This window comes from Aquarana catesbeiana, linkage group LG06 (assembly GCF_042186555.1).
Source record: "Aquarana catesbeiana isolate 2022-GZ linkage group LG06, ASM4218655v1, whole genome shotgun sequence".
In the NCBI taxonomy this organism is placed as follows: Eukaryota; Metazoa; Chordata; class Amphibia; order Anura; family Ranidae; genus Aquarana; species Aquarana catesbeiana.
This window is the reverse complement of record NC_133329.1, coordinates 389838360-389861492: the sequence shown is the minus strand read 5'-3', so window position 1 is coordinate 389861492 and position 23133 is coordinate 389838360. Positions and strand designations below refer to the sequence as shown.

The following is a 23133-nucleotide window of genomic DNA, read 5'->3' as shown; positions in this document are numbered from 1 at the left end:
TTGCCATCAATGCAGCCTGATCAATGCCCATCTGCAGCCTCACAAGTGCCATCAGTGCAGCCTCATCAGTCCACATCAATGCAGCCTCACCATTGCCATCAATGCAGCAGCCTCGTCATTGCCATCAATGCAGCAGCCTCGCCATTGCCTTCAATGCAGCAGCCTCGCCATTGCCTTCAATGCAGCAGCTTCGCCATTGCCATCAATGCAGCAGCCTCACCATTGCCATCAATGCAGCAGCCTCACCAGTTCCACCAATGCAGCCTGATCAATGCCCATCTGCATCCTCACAAGTGCCATCAATGCAGCCTCATCAGTCCACATCAATGCAGCCTCACCATTGCCATCAATGCAGCAGCCTCACCATTGCCTTCAATGCAGCCTGATCAATGCCCAGCTGCAGCCTCACAAGTCCCATCAATGCAGCCTCATCAGTCCACATCATTGCAGCCTCACCATTGCCATCAATGAAACAGCCTCGCCATTGCCTTCAATGCAGCAGCCTCACCATTGCCTTCAATGCAGCAGCCTCGCCATTGTCTTCAATGCAGCAGCCTCACCATTGCCTTCAATGCAGCAGCCTCACCATTGTCATCAGTGCAGTCTGATCGATGCCCATCTGCAGCCTAGAGGGGACAGGGAGGGGGGCGGGACGAGCGCCGACAGATTACATACAGTGAGATTCTCCTATGATAGACAGAACAGTGGTCCAATGGCGGCCCAGGAGACAGGACTTCCTGTTACAGAGGCCGCCAAAGAAACAGGAGATTCTCACTCTATGTAATCTGACGGCGCTCTTCCCGCCCCCCTCCCTGCCCCCTCCGAGGCAGCTAAAATTGAAGTATTGGCGTATAACATGCACACGCTATTTGCACCCGATTTTCATGGTGAAAAAGTGAGTGTTATACACCAATAAATACAGTATTTAATATATATAGTGCCTTGAAAAAGTATTCACACCCCTTGAAATTTTCCACATTTTGACATGCTAAAACCAAAAACATAAATGTATTTTTTGGTGATTTTATGAGATAGACCAGTGATGGCGAACCTTGGCACCTCTGATGTTTTGGGGGTGCCAAGGTTCGCCGTCACTGACATAGACCAACACAAAGTGGCACATAATTGTGAAGTGGAAGGAAAATGATAAATGGTTTCCAACATTTTTTACAAATAAATATGTGAAAAGTGTGGTGTGCATTTGTATAGCGCCCCCCTGAGTCGATACTTTGTAGAACCCCCTTTCACTGCAATTACAGCTGCAAGTCTTTTTGGGGATGTCTCTACCAGCTTTGCACATCTAGAGAGTGACGTTTTTGCCCATTCTTCTTTGCAAAATAGCTCAAGCTCTGTCAGATTGGATGGAGAGCGTCTGTGAACAGCAATTTTCAAGTCTTGCCACAGATTCTCATATGGATTTAGGTCTGGACCTTGACTGGGCCATTCTAACACATGAATATGCTTTGATCTAAACCATTCCATTGTAGCTCTGGCTGTATGTTTAGGGTCGTTGTCCTGCTGGAAGGTGAACCTCCACCGCAGTCTCAAGTCTTTTGCAGACTCTAACAGGTTTTCTTCTAAGATTGCCCTGTATTTGGCTCCATCCATCTTCTCATCAGCTCTGACCAGCTTCCCTGTCCCTGGTGAAGAAAAGCATCCCCACAACATGATGCTGCCACCACCATATTTCACAGTGGGGATGGTGTGTTCAGGGTGATGTGCAATTTTAGTTTTCTACCACACATTGCGTTTTGCTTTTAGGCCAAAAAGTTCAACTTTCGTCTTATCTGACCAGAGCACCTTCTTCCACATGTTTGCTGTGTCCCCCACATGGCTTCTCAGAAACTGCAAACAGGACTTCTTATGGCTTTCTTTCAACAATGTCTTTCTTCTTGCCACTCTTCCATAAAGGTCAGATTTGTGGAGAGCACGACTAATAATTGTCCTGTGGACAGATTCTCCCACCTGAGCTGTGGATCTCTGCAGCTCCTCCAGAGTTACCATGGACCTCTTGGCTGCTTCTCTGATTAATGCTCTCCTTGCCCGGCCTGTCAGTTTAGGTGGACGGCCATGTCTTGGTAGGTTTGCAGTTGTGCCATACTCTTTCCATTTTCGGATGATGGATTGTTCAGTGCTCCGTGAGATGTTTAAAGCTTGGGATATTTTTTATAACCTAACCCTGCTTTAAACTTCTCCACAGCTTTATCCCTGACCTGTCTGGTGTGTTCCTTGGCCTTCATTATGCTGTTTGTTTACTAAGGTTCTCTAACAAACCTCTGAGGGCTTCACAGAAAAGCTGTTTTTAGACTGAGATTAAATACACACAAGTGAACTCTATTTACTAATTAGGTGACTTCTGAAGGCAATTGGTTCTACTAGAATTTAGTTAGGGGTATCAGAAAGGGGGCTGAATACAAATGCTACAAATAAGTATCAAATATTTTTTTTTTAGAAAATTATGATCACCAGAAACTGTGAACAGCGAACACAATAAAGTCCATATAAATTCAATGTGAAAAAAATGAATGTTTATCATCACCCTTGAAAATTATCGAGGCACCCCATTCTAAAATGTAAAAAAATTAAACAAATCATTTTCCAAAATGAAGCAGCATCCATACTTGGGACACCCAACGTTGGTGATTTGTTCTTCCAAAGCAAATACACCTTTACACACTGGTACTGATTAGTATTCCAGAGAGGAGGAGGGGGGGGGGGGGGTAGGGGGGCAAAGTATGTTGGGCAGGCGCCCCAATGTCCTTCTTATCAACCAATGACATCACTGGTTTTTAGGAAGCAGGCGGCTGGAAGGTTGTAATGGTGCACAATGAAAACCTGTGGCTTTGTGTAACTAAAATGCAGGCTTCATCCACCCGCTGGCTTGTATACAATTTTTGGACAATTTTTAGGCATTTTACCAAGGCACCTCTGAAGAAACTTGAAGGTGCCCCAAGGTGCCTAGGCACCCTGGTTGAAAAAGACTGCTTTAAACGAATGATGCTTGACCAGTGAACCCACCACTGCTATTCACATAGCCCCCAAGGGGTAGGACGGAGTTTGTGCTGATGTCATCCACACCTGTCTGGAATCAGCACCAGAGGCAGTTTTAATTATTATGTGCAAATATTGGAGATTTGTAAGTAGTTTTTTTTGTAGTCTGACGGTATCGCACTATTTGGAGTTTTATCTGTTCTGGCCGAGCTTGTATACGGAGCAGAAAAGAGGACTGGAGTGGAGTATAACATCGGGATACGAGTGTTCCATATACAAACAGATCCATGGTGCGAGATCTAGGCAGCATCACACTTTGTTAGACCACCTATAATTTGGGGTCTAACGTTCTGGTAAGAGGCTGTGTGAAAAGCAGTGGTGGGTTCACTGGTCACGCATCATTGATTTGAAGGATATGATGGACTTTAAAGTGGAATTTCAGTCATTTTTTCATCTTAACATCTATTCAATCTTCTGCCCTTGTTGTTGTTTTAAGTTTGGATAGTAAAACATTTTTTTTTCTGCCAGTAAATACCTTATACAGCCCACTTCCTGTTTCTTGTCTGGTCATTAGCCTAGGCTTATGACATCATGTACAGCTCTCTCTCTCTCTCACTCTCCTGAAAGTTTGCCAGGAGGGGGGGGGGGGGGGTGAGTCATAAGAGGGCTAATGATGGCTGCAGAGCTAGAGGTGTGTGTGTCTGTGTAAATCCAGGAAGTGAACAGGCAGCAGCTTCATCTGCCCACAGTTAACATGGCTGCAACCAGACTCAGTGGAGTGAGATTTCTGCAGCATATTTAGCAAGTACAGAATCACAGTATATATAAAATAATATGCAAAGTGGTTGGAGGGAAGCTTCAGAATGGCAAAGATGTTTTTTATTACAAATTATGTGAGCAGACTGCAGTTCCTTTTTATTTGTTTTAACATTGAATTTATTCGTTTATGGACTATTTACTTTATATGGACTCTATTGTCTTCACTGTTAACTGTTTTTGGTGATCATAATTTTCTTAAGAAAAATATTTGATACCTATTGTCTAGATATTGACACATTTTTTTTTTTTTTGCACAACTTGGTAGTATTATTATGCACAGAGCAACAATATTAGGTTAACGTTATTTGAGCAATTGTATTTTTTTTGCTTTTTGAGTGCCGCTGTGCCATTATGGTGTTTGATTTATCTAATTCCTTTTTTAGCACTTAGCGCAGTTTTTATCATTTTACAATGATTAAATGTCTAACACCTAGGTATTACGGATGCAGGGTGCTCTACACCAGGGGTCTCTAAACTTTGTAAACAGTTCACTGTCCTTCAGACTTTAGGGGGGCTGGACTGTGGTCATTGGGAGTAGAAAAGGTCCCAAAGTCAGTGGGACATAGGTAATGCCCCATCGTTTGTTTCATTGGGAGTAATTGTGCCCCATCAGTGGTGTCATTGGGAAGAATTGTGCTTCATTGCCCCTTCATTGCCCCTTCATTGGTGTCAGTGGGAGGAATAATGCCCCGTTGTTGGTATTAGTGGATGAAACAGTGCCTCAAGGGCTGGATAAGAGCAAGCAAAGGGCCGCATCTGGCCCCCGGGCCACAGTTTGGAGACCACTGCTGTAGACAAAGGTATAGATACACATCCATATCTACAGAGAATGTTCCAAAGGTGAACTCAAATCAGTCATCAAGTCAGAGGAACTTTATAGTTGGGGGGGGGGGGGGGGCACTTACATCTCCAGCAGCTGGAGTTTCATGTTTCATAGCTAGGTAAAGCACTGGCAAGGTTCTTTAGAGCGGAGAACCTTCGTTTTAGATTGTAGCATCATCGTTTTCCAGCCACGAGGACCACATTTCATCAAATTTTGGTGAACATCCTCTGCTGTTATATGCAGCTGTTTATAGAGGGATAGCAGAATTTATCAGGGATTTCCATCTGTCCAGGGTCAAGGGGGTTGAGATTTCACCATTAGCAACGTTTGATCATAGCATCAGCCCCAGTATAATCAGTTAGGGCTAAGGTTCACACTCGAGCTACAGCAGAAGATGCTCTAGAGGTGAACTCAAATAAGTCATCAAGTGAGAGGAACTTTATAGTGGGGGGGGGGGGGGACCACTTGCATCTCCAGCAGTTGGAGTTGTTGCTTACTTATGTCAGACATCAGCAAGGTTCTTAAGAGCACTATCCTGAGTCTCCAGCCAAGAGGACCAAATTTTTTTAAATTTGGCCGAACATCCTCTGCTGTTATATGCAGTTGTATACATGGGGTGCACAGAATTTATCAGGGATTTCCATTTGTCCAGGGTCAGGGGTGAAAGGGGGGTGGGGGTTAAGGTTTTACCATTAGCAAAATTTGAAAATAGCAGCTTCAAAACGCTGACTATGCGCTATATCAATCGTGTCCGACTTGTGTCACACCATTTTAGGACACGTTTGCCTGAGTCGAAATCCCTAATACAATAATGCCGCGTACACACGGTCAGATTTTCCGATGGGAAATGTTGGATGTGAGCTTGTTGTTGGAAAGTCCCACCATGTGTACGCTCCATCGAACATTTGCTGTCGGACTTTCCACCAACAAATGTTTGGTAGCAAGTTCTCAGATTTTCCGCCAACAAAACTTTGTTGTCGCAAAGTCCGATCGTGTGTACACAAGTTAGTCGCACAAAAGTTCACGCATGCTCGGAATCAAGCAGAAGGAGCCGCACTGGCTATCGAACTTCCTTTTTCTTGGCTCGTGGTACGTGCTTTACATCACCCCGTCCCCACGTTCGGAATTGTTGGCCAACATTTGCGTGACCGTGTGTATGCAAGACAAGCTTGAGCCAACAACCTTCAGAACAAAAATCCACGGTTTTGTTGACGGAAAGTCCGACCGTGTGTACGCGGCATAACAAGGGCATTAGAAAAAAAAAAAAAAAAATTGTATAATGTGTGTTATATTAGAAGGGCATTTTATGTTTTTGCCATGCAATTTATTAAACATTATCCCGATCAAGTATCTAAAAATCTTGTTCTTTTCCTTTGCAGCACCTGCCACTGATTCTCCTGCTCACCGCGGCACTCCTAAAGATGTTCTGAGTCCCATTACATCTGATGATGAGTATTTGAGCCCACAGGAAGATTTAAGTGAGCCCGCCACACCCCAGCACGTAATGCCTGGCAAAGCAACTATGGTGACCTTCAAAGCCCCTCCCTCATTCAAGGTGAAAAAAGCATGGGAGCTTGTGTACCTGGCTGTCTAGATCAGCCTTTTTCAACCAGGTTGCCTTGAGGTTTCTTCAGGGTTGCCTTGACAAAATGCCTAAAAATTACCCAAAAATTGTATACAAGCCGGTGTCTTGCCGAATAAGTTCCCTCGGCGGATAAGTTCCCCCCCTGTACTGCGCAGGCGCAGCGCCTGCGCAGTACGAACTACTAACAGCCGCCGGAGATAGCCGAAGCTCAAAATCCACAATCAGCTGTACACGGCGCCTGCGCTCTGGGTCCAGGTTCCTTCCCTACTATCCAAGTGGACCTAGAGGGGGAATCTAAAAGAGCCGAGCGTAGCGAGGCCGTGCCCGAAGCGCGGCAAGCGGAGCGAGCCCGCGAGGGGCCCTCTTACAGGCGCCGTGTACAGCTGATTTGGATCTATTCCCCTTCGGCTATTTCCGCCGGTTCCTACTGCGCAGTAGAGGGGGGTCCTTATCCGCTGAGCGGAACTTATTCGGCAGAACACCGGCATGTGGATGAAGTCTGTCTTTTGGTTACACAAAGCCACGGGTTTACATTGTGCACCATTACATCCTACTAGCTGCCAGCGTCATAGCGTCCAATGATATCATCAGTTGATAAGGAGGATGTCAGTCACCTGCATAGCATCCTTGTTTGACCCTCTCCATCAGCGTTGGGGTCACATTAGCTGAGTGATGGAGAAAAACTGAGGGAGAAGATAAACATAGGAATACTAGTCAGAGGCAGTTTGCAAAAGTGTATTTGCTTTAGAAGAGTAAATCACCTCTAACGATGGGTGTTCTACTTGGACTTGTGGATGTTGCTGCATTATGTAAAACTATTAGAATAGCTTTTACATCTAGAATGGGGTGTCTGGAGACTGTCCATAATTTTTAAAGGGTGCCTTGACTGAAAAAAGGTTGAGAAACACCGCTCTAGATAATACCTATGTTTACTGCATTATACTGATGTGCCTTGAGAGGGTTCTAATACTGCATCAATAAAACCTTAGAGTTACTGTTAATAACTTAAAAAAGTACACAGACATAGCTTAGGAAAGTACATTTATAATACTTACCATTTCTGCCTCCAATGCAGTTTTTTTTTTTTTTTACATATTATAGTTTTGTTAAAATTGTCCATCATACATAGAAAAAGTTTAAAATGGTACAACATGGAAAAGAACAAAAGAGAGGAATACTACATCTGATATACAGGATGAGAGTCATACAATGCATTGACAATGTACTTGCCAAGAAATGTAAATGCATATGGCAGTGTTCGATCAGTCTTAGCTAGAATGCCTGCCTCTATGTCTATAAAACAATATTAATGCCTTCCCCGGGGGACAGAATTGCAGGGTATTCAAGTCTTAATAATTGGGTAGACCTACTCAACCTATGAGGGCCAGATTACCATCCTTCAGATTCTGGGGGAGCCAGGCTGTTAACAGTGGGAGTTAACAATACCTCGGGCTTGGTGGTCAGTAAAATATTTACATAGCGACTGTGGTCAGGTAGAGGAGGAATAGTGAACCATCATTGGTATTAATAAGATGAATAGTACCCCACGGTGTCAGTGGGAGGACTAGTGCCCCATTGTTCAATGTTGGTGTCGGTGAGAGGAATAATGCTCTAGTGTTGGTGTCAGTGGAAGGAATAGTGCCCCATTGTTCATTGTTGGTGTCAGTGGGAGGACTAGTGCCCCATTGTTCATTGTTGGTGTCAGTGGGAGGACAAGTGCCCCATTTTTCATTGTTGGTGCCAGTGGGAGGAATAATGCTCTAGTGTTGGTGTCAGTGGAAGGACTAGTGCCCCATTGTTCATTGTTGGTGTCAGTGGGAGGAATAATGCTCTAGTTTTGGTGTCAGTACAAGGAATAGTGCCCCATTGTTGGTGTCAGTGGAAGGAATAGTGCCCCATTGTTGGTGTCAGTGGAAGGAATAGTGCCCTATTGTTGGTGTCAGTGGGAGGACCAGTGCCCCATTGTTCATTGTTGGTGTCAGTGGGAGGAATAATTCTCTAGTGTTGGCGTCAGTGGAAGGAATAGTGCCCCATTGTTGGTGTCAGTAGGGGAAATAGTGCCCCATTTTTGGTGTCAGTGGGAGGATTAGTGCCCCATTGTTTATTGTTGGTGTCAGTGGGAGGAATAATGCTCTATTGTTGGTGTCAGTGAAAGGAATAGTGCCCCATTGTTGATGTCAGCGTAAGGAACAGTGCTCCATTGTTGATATCAGTGGGAGGAATAGTACCCCAATGCCGGTGTCAGTGGGAGGAATAGTGCCCCATTGGTGTCAATCGAAGGAATGGTGCCTCATTGCTGGTGTCAGTGGAAGGAACAGTGCCTCATATCAGTTGGGAAAATAGTCCACCACAGGCTGGGTATAGGCAACCAAAGGGTCGTATTCGGCCCGTGGACCATAGTTTGGAGACTGCTGGTTCAAACCAACAGAAGGTCTGAAAGAAAGATTCGGAAAGGCAAGAAAAAGAGAAATGGTGGAAGAGGGAATGTCGAGTCAGGAGAGGTGGATCCAGTGTCCCCAGGAGGAAGAGAATAGAGGGTATCTATCATAAAGTTGGGCCATGAACTCTTCCTTACTTATAAAGGAATTAAGTTCTGAAGACAAGAGATTGGCCGCTCGGTATGGGTGCCATTCAGAGAATGCTTTGCAGAGCATTTTCTGATTAAACGAGATGGAGGGCACCGATGTTACATTCTCCACCTCGTCCAAGAGAACTCTATTCATTTATTCAGATAATGCAAAACATTCTCGGAAAGGCGCCCATACCAAGCCAATCTCCTGTGTTCAGAATGCAGCAAGGCAGCCACTCGATGAGGGACCTTGAAGCTTGTGGACATCACTGGAGCTGTGTCTACTTCAGTGCTTTCCTGCATCCAGGGGCATTGGCCAGGTATGGTATATACATAGGAGAACTGGAACAGGTGCAACCGAGCCACTGCCTCCTGTGTAATGACTGGTGAGCCTCAAGAACACAGCACTCAGCCTGGGAAGCCTCTGCAATCCTCCATGTATAATCCATACAAAAAAAGGAGAAAGGCTGGTGCCCGACTCAAACCCGACTTCAATGGCACCAGCCTTTTTCTTTTTTTTTTTTTTGCATGGTATATACATAGTTATAATGGTCTAAGTTGGATAAATATAACTATCCATAAAATATCCATACCTGGAATTCATGTTTGTTGTGCAGGTTTTCCTTTCCTTTGACCAATCTCGTTATTTTTATTTTTAGGTGGCACTGTCAGATCAGATGGTGTTTGAGGGCCAAGAAGTCATTCTGCGAGTACATGTAGAAGGGGAACCCAAACCTATGATTAGCTGGTGAGTGATATCTACACAGAAGCATGCAAACATTCTGTCTGCCTCCTAGTTTATTATGGGCTGGATGTAGAGCTGGGTTGTAGGCTGTGATTGTCCTGTCTTGTATAGAACAGTATGTATGAACAGTTTAGTGTTATTGGTATACAGAGTGGTAGTAGGTGTTCATGTGTAATAGGAATATTATCTCCTCCTTACACCCTATGGGGTTGATTTACTAAAGACAAATAGACCGTGCATGTTGCAAAGTGCAGTTGCTCCAGAGCTTAGTAAATTAGGTAAAGCTTCACTTTGCCAAGAATACCCAATCACGTGCAAGGAAAATAAACACCTGCATATTTGCTTGAACATGATTGGATGATAGAACTCAGCAGAGCTTCTGTCCATTTAATTAGCTCTGGAGCAACTGCTCTTGCAGAGTGCAACTGCGCTTTGCAAAGTGCACAGTCCATTGGCCTTTAGTAAATAAACCCCATGGTGTTTAAAGAGGAACTGCAGTCTGCTCACATAATTTGTAATAAAAACACTTTTGCCATTCTGAAGCTTCCATCCAACCACTTTGCATATTATTTTATATATACTGTGATTCTGTACTTGCCAAATATGCTGCAGAAATTTCCCTCCACTGAGTCTGGCTGCATCCATTTTAACTGTGGATAGCTGAAGCTGCTGCCTGTTCACTTCCTGGATTTACACAGAGGCACACCTCCAGCTCTGCAGCCATGCAGCTCTCATTGGCCCTCTTATGACTCATCCCCCCTCCCTTCCTGGCAAACGCTCATGAGATTGAGAGCGAGAGCTGTGCATGATGTCATAAGCCTAGGCTAATGACCAGACAAGAAACGGGAAGTGGGATGTATAAGGGATTTATTGGCAGAAAAAAAAATGTTTTACTATCCAAAGTTAAAACAACAACAAGGGCAGAAGATTTAATAGATGGAAAGATGAAAAAATGACTGAAGGTCCGCTTTAATTTCAGTGTTTCTGCCTTCTATTTATAATCTCCCCATGCTTTTAAGGCCTCATCCACATGGACATTTACAGGAGCATTTACATGTCTTGCAGTTTGTTTTCTTTAGAAGGCAGTTACAACCCGTGTAGAAAAAAGCCTGTCCCCTGCCAGCATGCTATAATGAAACACTCTTTCTCTTTATAGGGGAGCAACAGTCTTTCTGCAGAGGTCTGATACACCCCCCGCTAAATAAGAGCTCCATAATCAGGAGCTTTGCTGATTTTCAAGCTTTTGGTCTGATTCCGGATGGGGGCATGTCAGATTTCTTCAGCGAGGCCACTGTTTCTACATAGAGAGCAAGCACCTTTCTTTGTAGCATGTTGGCAGGTGGCTGACTTTTTTACTCAGGCTGTGTCTGTTTCTTTAAAGAAAATGAACTGCAAGACTTTGAACATATTTTGGTTTGTTGCAGCTGGAATGTATTTAGCCAATTTACACTAAGGCCGGGTTCACACTGGTACGACAAATGCTCCGACATTGGGAGCTCATGTCGCATGACGTGTGAAAATCAATGTTTCCCTATGGGAGCCGTCTTAACTGGTCCGACATAAGTCGGTCCGACTTTGTAAATGCTCCCTGCACTATTTTGGTCCGACTTTGATCCTACTTCAGCCCATTGAATATCATTGAAGTCAGATCAAAGTCGGATCGCCGTCTTGACTGATCTGACTTTGGCATGTGACTTGTGCTCTGCGGATCTTGAAGGGGAACTCCGAATTAAAAAAATAGCAAAAAAACGGCATGGGTTCCCCCTCCAAGAGCATACCAGGCCTTTTGGTCTGGTATGGATATTAAGGGGAACCCCCACACCGAGCACGCAGCCCAACAGATCAGGAAGGGGGGTGGGGATGAGTGAGTGAGCGCCCCCCCCCCCCGAACCGTGCCAGGCCGCATGCTCTCAACATGGGGGGGTGGGTGCTTTGGGGCAGGGGGGCCGTGCGCCCCCCCCCCACCCCAAAGCACCTTGTCCCCATGTTGATGAGGACAAGGGGCTCTTCCCGACAACCCTGGCCGTTGGTTGTCGGGGTCTGCGAGCGGGGGGATTATCGGAATCTTGGAGCCCCCCACCCTATGTGAATGAGTATTAGGTACATTGTACCCCTACCCATTCACCTAAAAAAAAGTGTCAAAAATAAAACGCAGTACACAGGTTTTTAAAGTAATTTATTAAGCAGCTCCGGCGTCTCTTCCGACTTCTTCTCCCCTCTCCGGCTGTTCTGCCTCCTCCGCTGATGTCTTCTGCCTCTGCCAGTTCTTCTCCCCTCTCCGGTTCTTCTCCGCTCTCTCTCTGGTTCTTCTCCCTCTGTCCACTGCCTTCTGCCGGGTCTCCTCCTGCTGTCTTCTCACTCTTTTGCCCGGTTTTCTCCGCTGTCTTCTCCCTCTGTTCTTCTGTTGACTTGAAGCTCTCTCCCGCTCTAATGCTGGGTGCGCGGTGTGCCACTACTTATATTGGCATAGGGCGGGGTCACCGGGTGATGTCATCCGGGCCCCCCCTGCCCTAAAGCACCCCCCCCCCCATGTTGAGGGCATGCGGCCTGGTACGGTTCAGGAGGGGGTGCGCTTGCTCGTCCCCATCCCCTCTCCTGAGCTGCCGGGCTGCGTGCTCAGATAAGGGTTTGGTATGCATTTTGGGGGGACCCCTACGCCATTTGTTCTGCGTGGGGGTTCCCCTGAAAATCCATACTAGACCAAAGGGCCTGGTATGCTCTTGGAGGGGGAATCCATGCTGGGTTTTTTTTACATTGTGTGTGGCGTTCCCCCTAAAGATTCATACCAGACACAGTGCCTGGTATTGTCGGGGATCAAAGTCGTATCCCTGTTCATTGAAGTCGGATGAATTGGCGGACTTCAAGTCGCAGGGCAAAGTCGGATCCATAGTGGTACGACTGTCATGTCGTACCAGTGTGAACCCAGCCTAAAAGTTCAGTTGGACTTGAAAATAGATCAAAACTTAATCTGTAAAATTAGGTTATAAAGTCTTTTTGTAATCCTGAAGATTTTTTAAAAACTTTCTAAATGTACAGTTTTCATAAAAAAATAATACCTGGTAATCCTGCCATTAGGGTCCTTTTTTGCGCACTTCCTGTTGCTTGGTGCCTTTGGTAAATACCCAATCTGTCAAGTTATAGAGGAGCAAGTGAACTTCCCATAGGCTGCAGCAATATGCAGGCCTGAATGGTCCATTGGCCTGAACAATATCACAGAAGACAGAGGATGGAGTTAACCCTGTGTAAGCTCCAGCATGGTTCCATATAGAGCTTACACAGGGTTGGGACTCCTGGCTCTGACAAAGAAGCAAAGTTGTGGGGGGAGCATAGTAAGGGTAGTTGTCAGTGGGTGTAGGGGGGGAAGTTGTTCTTACAAGAGAACCTTGTACCACAAACCACCATAGCTGTACGTCGGTACTTTAACGTAGAATACCGGAGTTAATACCGGAGCAGATAGCTGCCATAACCCCGGTATTTTCTGCAACGACAGGAGGTTCTCTTTATGATAAAATTGGTCTCTGCGGCGGATTCGCCGCAAGATCACTTTTATCAGTTGCAGGAGAGGTGCCCCCCCTCCTGCCGCGCTCAAGTCGACTCCTCTTTTTTTTAAAGAACAGTGTAAAAATAAAAAATAAAAAGGAAAATAAATAATAAAAAAAAAAAAAAATCAAATTTAAAGCACCCGTCCAACCGAGCTCGCGCACAGAGGCGAACGCATATGTAAGACACGCCCGCATATGAAAACGGTGTTTAAACCACACATGTGAGGTATTGCTGCGATCGTTAGAGTGAGAGCAATAATTCTACCACTAGACCTTTTCTGTAACTCAAAACTGGTAACCTGTAGAAGTTTTTAAACATCGCCAATGGAGATTTTTAAGTGCCAAAGTTTGTCGCCATTCCACGAGCAGACGCAATTTTGAAGCATGGCATGTTGGGTATCAATTTACTCGGCATAACATTATCCTTTACAATATAGAAACAAATTGGGCTAACTTTACTGTTGTCTTTTTATTTATTCACAAAATGTATTTTTTTAAAACAAAGTGCGCTTGTAAGACCGCTGCACAAATATGGCGTGACATAAACTATTGCAACGACCACCATTTTATTCTCTAGGGTGTCTGAAAAAAATATATAATGTTTGGGGGTTCTAAGTAATTTTCTAGCAAAAAAAAACCTGATCTTAACTTGTAAACAACAAATCTCAAAAAAAGGCTCAGACCTTAAAGAGGAAGTAAACCCTGATGTGTTTTACTTCCTCTTTATTTCCCTGCAAAGGTAAAGCATAATGGGCTACTATGCATCGCATAGTAGCCCATTATGTGTCACTTACCTGAAACCAAAGCCCGCAATGTCACCGCTGTCCCCACTAGCAGCGAGTGTCCATTTTCACCCCTCTTCCTTCCGGGGCCGCGAACTCCGGCTCTGTGACTGGCCGGAGTCGCGTGACTTCACTCCCGCACATGCGCGCAGAAGCTGCCAGTCACGGCACGACCCCTTTAGAAACGGCACGATCTGCCCTTTCTAAAGTGCGCATGCGCGGTAGACATCAGCACATTACTTTTTTGTAAATATCTCCTAAACCGTGGAGGTTTAGGAGATATTTCCAGCACCTACAGGTAAGCCGTAACTGCTTCCCAACCAGCACACGCCGATATACGTTGGCAGAATGGCGCTGGTGGGCAAAAGGGTGTACAGGTACGTCCCCTTTAAGAAGCAGCGCTGCTGGTGCGCGCTCGCCACGTTCTCCATGACCGCGGGTCGCGCGGACGCGATGTCCGTCAGGTGTCTGTGATCGTGTCACGGAGAGTTAGAAAGAGGAGATGCTTTTGTAAACAAAGCATTTCCCCGTTCTGCTTAGTGACGGGACAGAGATCACTGCTCCCTGTCATTGAGAGCAGTGATTGCTGTCATGTGTGTTGTAGCCCCTCCCCCCCACAGTTAGAATCACTCCCTAGGACACACTTAACCCCTTCATCGCCCCCTAGTGGTTAACCCATTCACTGCCAGTGTCATTTACATAGTAATCAGTGCATTTTTATAGCACTGATCACTGTATAAATGACAATGGTACCAAAATAGTGTCAAAAATGTCCGATGTGTCCGCCATAATGTCGCAGTCCCAATAAAAATCGCAGATCGCCACCATTACTAATAAAAAAGAAAATTTAAAATAAAAATGCCATAAAACTATCCCCTATTTTGTAGACGCTATAACTTTTGCGCAAACCAATCAATATATGCTTAATGCGTTTTTTTTTTTTTTTTTTACCAAAAATATGTAGAAGAATACATATCGGCCTAAACTGAGGAAATAAATAGTTTTTTTAATATATATCTTTGGGGGATATTTATTATAGCAAAAAGTAAAAAATAATGCGTTTTTTTTTTTCAAAATTGTCGCTCTTTTTTTGTTTATAGCGCAAAAAATAAAAACCGAAGGGGTGATCAAATACCACCAAAAGAAAGCTCTATTTGTGGGGAAAAAAAGGACATCAATTTTGTTTGGGTACAACGTGGCACGTCCGCGCAATTGTCAGTTAAAGCGATGCAGTGCTGAATCGCAAAAAGTGCTCTTGTCAGGAAGGGGGGTAAATCCTTCCGGGGCTGAAGTGGTTAATATAGGCTTACCTGTAAGTAATAGTGGTGTTACAGGGTGTACAAACACTTTAAGTGGTTAACATGTTTGTATAAAAGAATGTTGGAAAAAAAACTGTGTTCCCCTTCAAACAATATCCTGCTTTTTTAGCTTAGGTTGGAACACTTTGTTTTTTGCTCTCCTCTGAGAAATATAATATATGGCTTGTTCTTCTGTCCTTCCAGGTTAAAGAATAAGCAGCAGGTGAAAGCAAGCACCAAATGTCACATGGTGGAGGAGGAAGGCGGGATCTTTGCACTGCACATCTCTGGGACCGATAAGCGGGACACCGGATTCTATACCTGTAAAGCAATAAATGAGTACGGGACTAAGCAATGTGAAGCCAAGGTGGAAGTACGAGGTAAGGTTCCCGAAAAGTGTTGGTGGACAGATATGTCTAAATGATGTTCTGATCTCTAATAAATGAATTGATTCAGAGACCTAGTGAAAGTACAAGATTTGTTAAACTGGCACTTTACAATGAGCAAACCATGTCACTGTACTGATATCAGAAAGCCCTGTGAAAGTCAGAATCTAATTTTGGTGGCAAGAAGAATGCAGTGTTTTACAAAAGTGATGAGGCAAAGAATGATCTTATCAGGGGGTGGGGATGGGTTTTGTTCCAGTTTTTTTTTATTGCTCTCTTATTGTTACAACACAACCTGCACCAGAAAAATTCACTAATTACAGGGAACCAATCCGCCAAAATAGGAATATTGGAACTGCCACTGTCAACGTGTGCTTAAACCAGAGATTTCAAGAAAAACTACACTTGTAGTGTGTCCTCCCTGAACTGGAAGCGTTAAAGAACTATTCCAGGTATGGATATTTTTGCATAGTTACAATGGTCCAGCTTCTACCAATGTAACTATGCATATCATAACTCTGGCGTCAGATCACTGGAATGGGGGTACGTACTACAGTGATTTCCAGCTTCTGGACGAATCCCACAGGTATGGTATATACATAGATACATTGGTCCAAGCTGGATCAATGTAACTATATAAAAATAGCCATACCTGGAACTCATCCTTAAATGCTCATTATGTCTAGGGGTAGAGGAATAAACTGTGCTACTTTCCTTACCCTTTGCACCTCCGGATGCCTGTTACATAGTTACATACACTATATTACTAAAAGTTTTGGGACGCCTGCCTTTACACCCACATGAACTTTAATGGCATCCCAGTCAGTCCCGTAGGGTTCAATATTGAGTTGGTCCACCCTTTGCAGCTATAACAGCTTCAACTCTTCTAGAAAGGCCACGTGTCTTCTTGAGTGACCTGAGACTGAATAGTTTCCTCCCTATGCTAGAATCCCCATTAGGATATTTGTACATCACTATCATATCTCCTCTTAGGCGTCTCTTCTCCAGGGAGAATAAGTTTAATGATTGTAAACGTTCCTCATAACTGAGATCCTCCAGCCCCCTTATTAGTTTCATTGCTCCTCTCTGGACTCTCTGCAGTTCCATCACAGTCCTTCAGAACTGGATGGCATACTCAAGGTGTGGCCAAACCAGAGTTTTGTTAAGTGGTAGCCCTGGGGTACCCCACTTATAACTGCTGACCATTCAGAAGATACGCTATTTATCACCACCCTCTGGACCGCCCCTGTAACCAGTTTTCCATACAGGTACATATACTATTGTCAATGCCAACAGACCTCAATTTGTGGATTAAGTGTTTATGGGGGACAGTGTCAAATGCTTTGGCAAAGTCTAGATACACCACATCCCCTGCCTTTCTTTTATCCAGATTACAGCTCACTACCTCATAGAATGTTAATAGGTTTGTCTGGCAAGAACAATCTTTCTTAAATCCATGCTGGTTACCACTAATGATATTATTCTTATCTGCAAATTCCTGGATTTGGTCCCTTATCACCCCCTCCAATAGTTTGCAAACTATTGATGTAAGGCTGACTGGCTTGTAGTTTCCAGGTATATATCTTGGCCCATTCTTGAATATTGGTACCACATTAGCTTTACGCCAATCCGCTGGTACCATCCCAGTCAGTAAGCTTTTCTTAAAGATTAGGAATAAGGGTTTAGCACAGAACTGGCCTGTGCTGTCTTCTTCTCTCCGATATTCTGGGTTGTGGACGGGCCCTCTCCATCTTCTTGTACAATGCAAGACTGTTGGTCCTACATTGAACATAATGACATCAGGATACAACCACCATCCTGAGTGCCAAGAAGAAGAGGCTTCAGGGGACTGGTTGGACAGCATGATGGAAGCCTGTTGGACTGACCAATAAGGTAAATATTACATCTTATTCCTCTACCCCTGGACTTAATGGCAATTCAACCTTTGCAGTACAGGGAAGTCCTACTGTAGGAGTAATTTTTAATGCTCCTCGTTTTGGGGCTTTAAAAAGCTCAGAGGCCATCATCCCCATCCTTACTTACTAACCGGGAGAAAGTTATGTGGGTCAGGTGTTCCTACTTTACTGACTGCATACTTGTTGTGGATCACAGGGGCACTGCGTAGTGGAAAATTGGTATGACAGACCTGAATTTGCAGTTTTTAAAAACAATTTAGCAGTAGCAGGTACCATATTTCTAGCCAGTCTGAAATATCATGTTGGGTGGACTGGTCCTTTTCCTTTTACCCGTCCCGTTACAAACATTTCTCAAAAGGTGTACATTTTTGATGGAGTATTATCGCTTTACATTTGATCAGATAGAACATTGTTGAATCTGTGTGTTTTTGATATACTAGTGCGTTTTTAAATCAGATTATGTCCTTGCTAAAATAGATTAAATTTTTAATTTTGAGCCTTAGTTTTTTTTGTGTGTTTCAATGCTCCAGCAATTATAGTTTACTTGTCTTTTTGATTAAAGTAGAATTCCAAAAAAATCCAGCCCAATAGGTACACAGACAGCAAGAAAAGCCCTATAGATATTTGAACCCTTCTTCTCTCTAGCCCAAAAAAAACAAAATGTTTTTCCCGCACTTCTTTAAGGATCCTTTCGCTTATTCAAACAACAGTCAACCCGTGCTCAACAGTCAACAGTGCTCACTACGTCCCACATCCAATGGAATGGCAATATATCAGACGATGCTGCTCTCCTCGAGCGGGGAAACTCCAAAACACTACAAAGAAAAAAAAGGAGGGCGCAAACGCCTAGTGCATTACCTTCAACACCATATCCAGTTTGGTGGATACCCAATATCTGTAGTTGGAAAGCTGATGCATATCGGGAGACAAGCCCCCTTCCTCTGAGCTAATCCAACTTGCTACAATGACATGGTTCTTATACCAGTGTGACACAGAGACCCCCCCCCCCCACTGGCTCCACTGGGCAGGGCCATAATGCCACTGCATATACAAATCATGTGAAACACCCCTTATCAATAACCCCTTCCCAGTGGCATCTGGATAGATTACAAAACCAGCTGTCACTGGGAAGGGGTTAATAATAAGGTGTTGTTTCACATGATTTGTATATGTAACAGTGGCGGCCCGTCCACAAAGGGCGCAGGGATGCCGCCCCCTCCCCGCCCCCAATCCATGCGCCGGCTCCTAATCTACAAGCAGGCAGGCATTGATTCCAATGGGGGTTTTTTTTTTTGGAAGCACATGGTTAGAGCTGCACAATTATTCGTTAAAAAATCATGATCTCGATTCAACCCCCCCCCCCCCACGATCTCTATTGCAGATTTTGCAGATTCTTTCCTATAACAGGTGGAGAGACTTATCTGCTCACTCAGTTGTCAAAAGAAAACATCTGGGCAGTCTGCCAGGTTTTTAACATGAAACATTGTAACTAACTCTTCCTTCTTAGATCAAAGGGATAAACTTCTGTGTGAAAAAAAAATCCAGGCAGTCTGCCAAGTTTTTAAACACTGTGTAAATGCAGGAAGTATAACCACTTAAAGTCTAAATCTTTTTCTGACACTTGTTTCTTAAGTTAAAATCAATATTTTTTTGCTAGAAAATTACTTGGAACCCCCAAACATTATATATATTTTAGCAGAGACCCTAGGGAATAAAATGTCAATTGCTGCAATATTTTATGTCACACTGTATTTGCCCAGCGGTCTTTCAAACGCAACTTTTTGGGAAAAAATACACTTCAATGAATAAAAAAAAAAAAGAAACAGTAAAGTTAGCCCAATTTTTTTTGTTTTAATGTGAAAGATGATGTTACGATGTAATCGTGAGAGAATCGTAAACTATCTTCTAAGTAAAAAAAATTGTGATTCTCATTTTAGCCAGAATCGTGCTGCTCTACACATGGTTAGAGCCTCAGGCTCTAATTGGCTTCAAAAAAGGGTGGGCTCGTGGCGCCTCCCCCCCCCGCCCAAAAAATGGAGCACCAGCCGCCACTGATATGCAGTGGCATTATGGCCCCACCCAGTGAAGCCTGTGGGGGGGGGGGAGGTCTCTGTGTCACACTGGTATAAGAACCATGTCATTGTAGCAAGTTGGATTAGCTCAGAGGAAGGGGTCTTGTCTGCCGAAATGCATCAGCTTTCCAACTACAGATATTGGGTATCCACCACATTGGAGTTGTGTTTTGATGTTTGTGAGTATGTTTGTTGGCTTTTTAATCAATTGGATATGGTGTTGAAGGTGAGGCACTAGGCATTTGCGACCCTTTTTCTTCTTTGTAATGCTTTAGCTTATCTAGGCTCATTTAATGATACATCCATGGATAGTGTATGGGTCTTCATTCTTTGAACTTTCGGTTTATTCAATAAAACAGTGCAAAAAAATAGATTTTAACATCTAGTGCCAATATCCAACTCAACCATCTAACCTCTACAAGCTGTAGTTTGATTGGTTGTTGTAGGATTCCACATTTCACACATTGAGGAGCATTTACTAATGCAATTGAGTGTTACAGAGGTTGTGAACTCTTTAACCTCCCTGGCGGTATGATTATGTCAGATTTTTGCGTCTCAAAGCGGTACAATTGTTTTGCTTGGAAATTTGGCGTTTTATATTGTAGGCCTGTAATTCTTAGGAATAACTCACTTAAATCTGTCCAAACAAGAGTCTACTAGACGTCCCGGGTGTGATAAAGTTTGAAACACAAAATCATAAATTATAATATAATAAATAACTATAAATAATAAAAAAAAAAAATGTATTCAATAATGTAATCAAATCAAAAACACTGAAATTTGCTCAGTCGCAGAATTGTCGCTGCCGTCACTTTCAGTGTCTGCTGACAAATTTCCCCACGATTCACTATCGCTCAATTCTGCAAGTGATTCTTATTTACTGTCGCTGTTTTCTAGCTGGTCAAAAAACGCTTTTGACGTAAAGTGACACTTTCTGGTTACTATGCACATTCTCAAGTTTCCAGGCAGAAAGAACAGTATTTATAATATAAAAGTGCATGCAGGGCATTGGACAAAGCATTAGGGACAAAAGGGAGGTGAAATGATTTAATACAGTAATGTAGTCTCACAGATTACAGTGCACTGTATGCGTTATGTTTTTTGCATTTTTTGAATTTGCCGCCGGGCTCCGCCCCCAAGCTTCACGATTCTTGCAGGGAACGGAGCCCGGCACACAGACACGGACACGGCCTGCCGACACAGCGGGGAGACATCGCAGGATCCAGGGGACAAGGTAAGTAACTTTGCCTGGATCCTGGGATGCGATCCCGAGTGTGGCTCGGGGTTTACCACTTTTTTACTAGTTTTGGATAGATCAAGGAAGGGTAAAAACACCTGTCACTGTCTGTGTCCCCGATTGGGATATTCACCCTCTTTTCTTGTCCTGATTGATAGCAAGACTGAAAGAAAATCCAAAATTGTAGAGTTGTGAGTGGAAATCTTCCAATGCTGACATCTGTTCAAGTGACAACTAAAATGGGAACTTCCCTCACTTTGCAGAGCTTATCTTTAATTTCCTGTTGCATCTTCAGAACAGGAAGCAGAGTGAAATCTAACCAACAGGACAAATGCAGCAACAAAAAAAAAGTACATTCTATCCAAAACCTTTTTTTTTGACTATACATCCACTTTAGTCTTTGTGTCTGTTATGTGATCAAGGCAAAAGTTTGAGTTTTGCACAATAGTGCAACTAAATAGTATTTGTTTGCCTCGTTTCTCTTTTCTCACAATTTTGAGCACTTATTATGGATTAAATTCAACTGCAGAACTGCCACAGAACTAAAAGTGGTTGTAAACCCTCCCTAGTGACTTTTAACTATAGGTAAGCCTAGAATAAGGCTTACCTATAGGTAGTTGAAACATCTCCTAAACGTGCGCCGTTTAGGAAGATATTTCACTTGTAGTGCGCCAATGATGTAATCGGCGCATGCACTGTGAAGAAACGGACCTCCGTGCCATTTCTTCCCCCAGCGTGTGCCGTCACTGACGGCTCCCGTGCGCACGTGCGGGAGTGACGTCATGCGGCTCCGGCCAGTCACAGAGCCGGATCCCGCGGAAGGAAGAGGGTCGAAGATGGATGCAGCCTGCACAGGGGACAGCGATGGACTCGTTTGCAGGTAAGTGTCACATAAAGGGCTAGTATGCGATGCATACTAGCCCATTATGCTTTTAATTTGCAGGCTTTGCAGGGAGCAAAAGAGGAAGTAAAACCCATCAGGGTTTACTTCCTCTTTAAAGTGGAAGTTCAGCCTAAAACTAAAATCTCTAAATCTACTTGTAGCCACAATCTAAGACTAACCTATCTAGCCCTGTAAAGCAAAAATCGCTATACATACCTTTTCTGAAGCCACTCCGGTCCGGTCCCACGCTGAGCTGTCAGCGACGGCTTCTCTGTGTAGGCGGGTGCAGAAGAAGCAGCTGACAACGGGAACCCCATAGTAACTCTATGGGCGACGTCACTTCCCAGCCGTTGTCAGTTCTCTCCTGGATTCAGAAAAGGTATGTATAGCGATTTTTGCTTTACAGGGCTAGATAGGTTAGTCTTAGATTGTGGCTGCAAGTAGATTTGGAGATTTTAGTTTTAGGCTAAACTTCCACTTTAAGAGTACTAAATGTCCATTTTCATAGTGACTAAATTATTAAATAATCATAAAAAAAAACAATCTGTCCCGGAATTACATTTGAAATAAAGAAGCAACAGATTAACAACCTCAAATAAAGACTTTTTTTTTCCATAAATATATTTGCACTGCCTTATTGAACAAGTCAACATTTTTGCTCTGAATTTTTCTTTTAAAGCTGAAATTGGTGGAGGAAGGAAAAATCCTCTTTTGCAGGTCCCGTCCCCCCTCTTTCACTCCATGGGCTAAGTGCTCGTTTATGTCCAGGGTACTAGTGACAAGGACTTTTTCTTACCTAATTTCTCACTTTTCCAGCAGTTGGCGCTGTTCACTTGTCCCTGAGTGGGTTGTGTCCTCATATACAGTCCACGGATACTGGTCCTGCATTGTAATTGATGACGTCAGAGCTTGACCCCACTGAGACTGAACGTATAGGGTGGGCTGCTGCCCGAATGCTGCACGCACCCCCGCGCATGCGACATCACTTCCGGGTCCCTGTTGACAGTTTCCCCGGCCATCAAGACTTCACTAGATTCAGTGGAGCCCAGAGGAGACATGCCGGGTCTTTTAGACCCGGCATGTCTCATTAAAGAGAACCTGTCACCAAAAAATCATCACATAGGGGACTTTTTTTACTCAAAAAGTTGAGTAAAAAATTTTTTTTAATTGTAAAAAATGTAAGTTACACCCAAACACATGAAATCCCCACCCCCCCCTGACCCCCACATATACACAAGCGGTGGAGCGCCTATGCCTGAAAACATTGAAAGCTATACACATGGTACATATTGCTGCGCACGTCGAAATGAAAGCAATATCTTTAGCACCAGACCTCCTTTGTAATTCTAAACTGATGGCCTATAGGGGGCTTTTAAAGCGTTGCCTATGGACCATATAGGGTAGTGAAGGTTGTCGCCATTTCACGGGCGCACGCAAATTTAAGGTTTGACATGTTGGGTATCTATTTACTCAGTGCAACCTCTT

The 23133-nt window shown here is 43.9% G+C and overlaps 1 protein-coding gene across 3 annotated transcripts in view; it reads left to right on the top strand.

Moving 5' to 3' along the window:
• Positions 1-23133, top strand: part of SPEG (striated muscle enriched protein kinase) — a 476968-nt gene that overhangs the window by 270180 nt on the left and 183655 nt on the right. For all 3 annotated transcript variants that reach the window (XM_073634316.1, XM_073634315.1, XM_073634317.1), the window contains 3 exons: positions 6013-6188; positions 9447-9535; positions 15359-15534. In XM_073634316.1, the coding sequence (XP_073490417.1) occupies positions 6013-6188; positions 9447-9535; positions 15359-15534 (441 nt within the window). The remainder of the gene's footprint in view (positions 1-6012; positions 6189-9446; positions 9536-15358; positions 15535-23133) is intronic.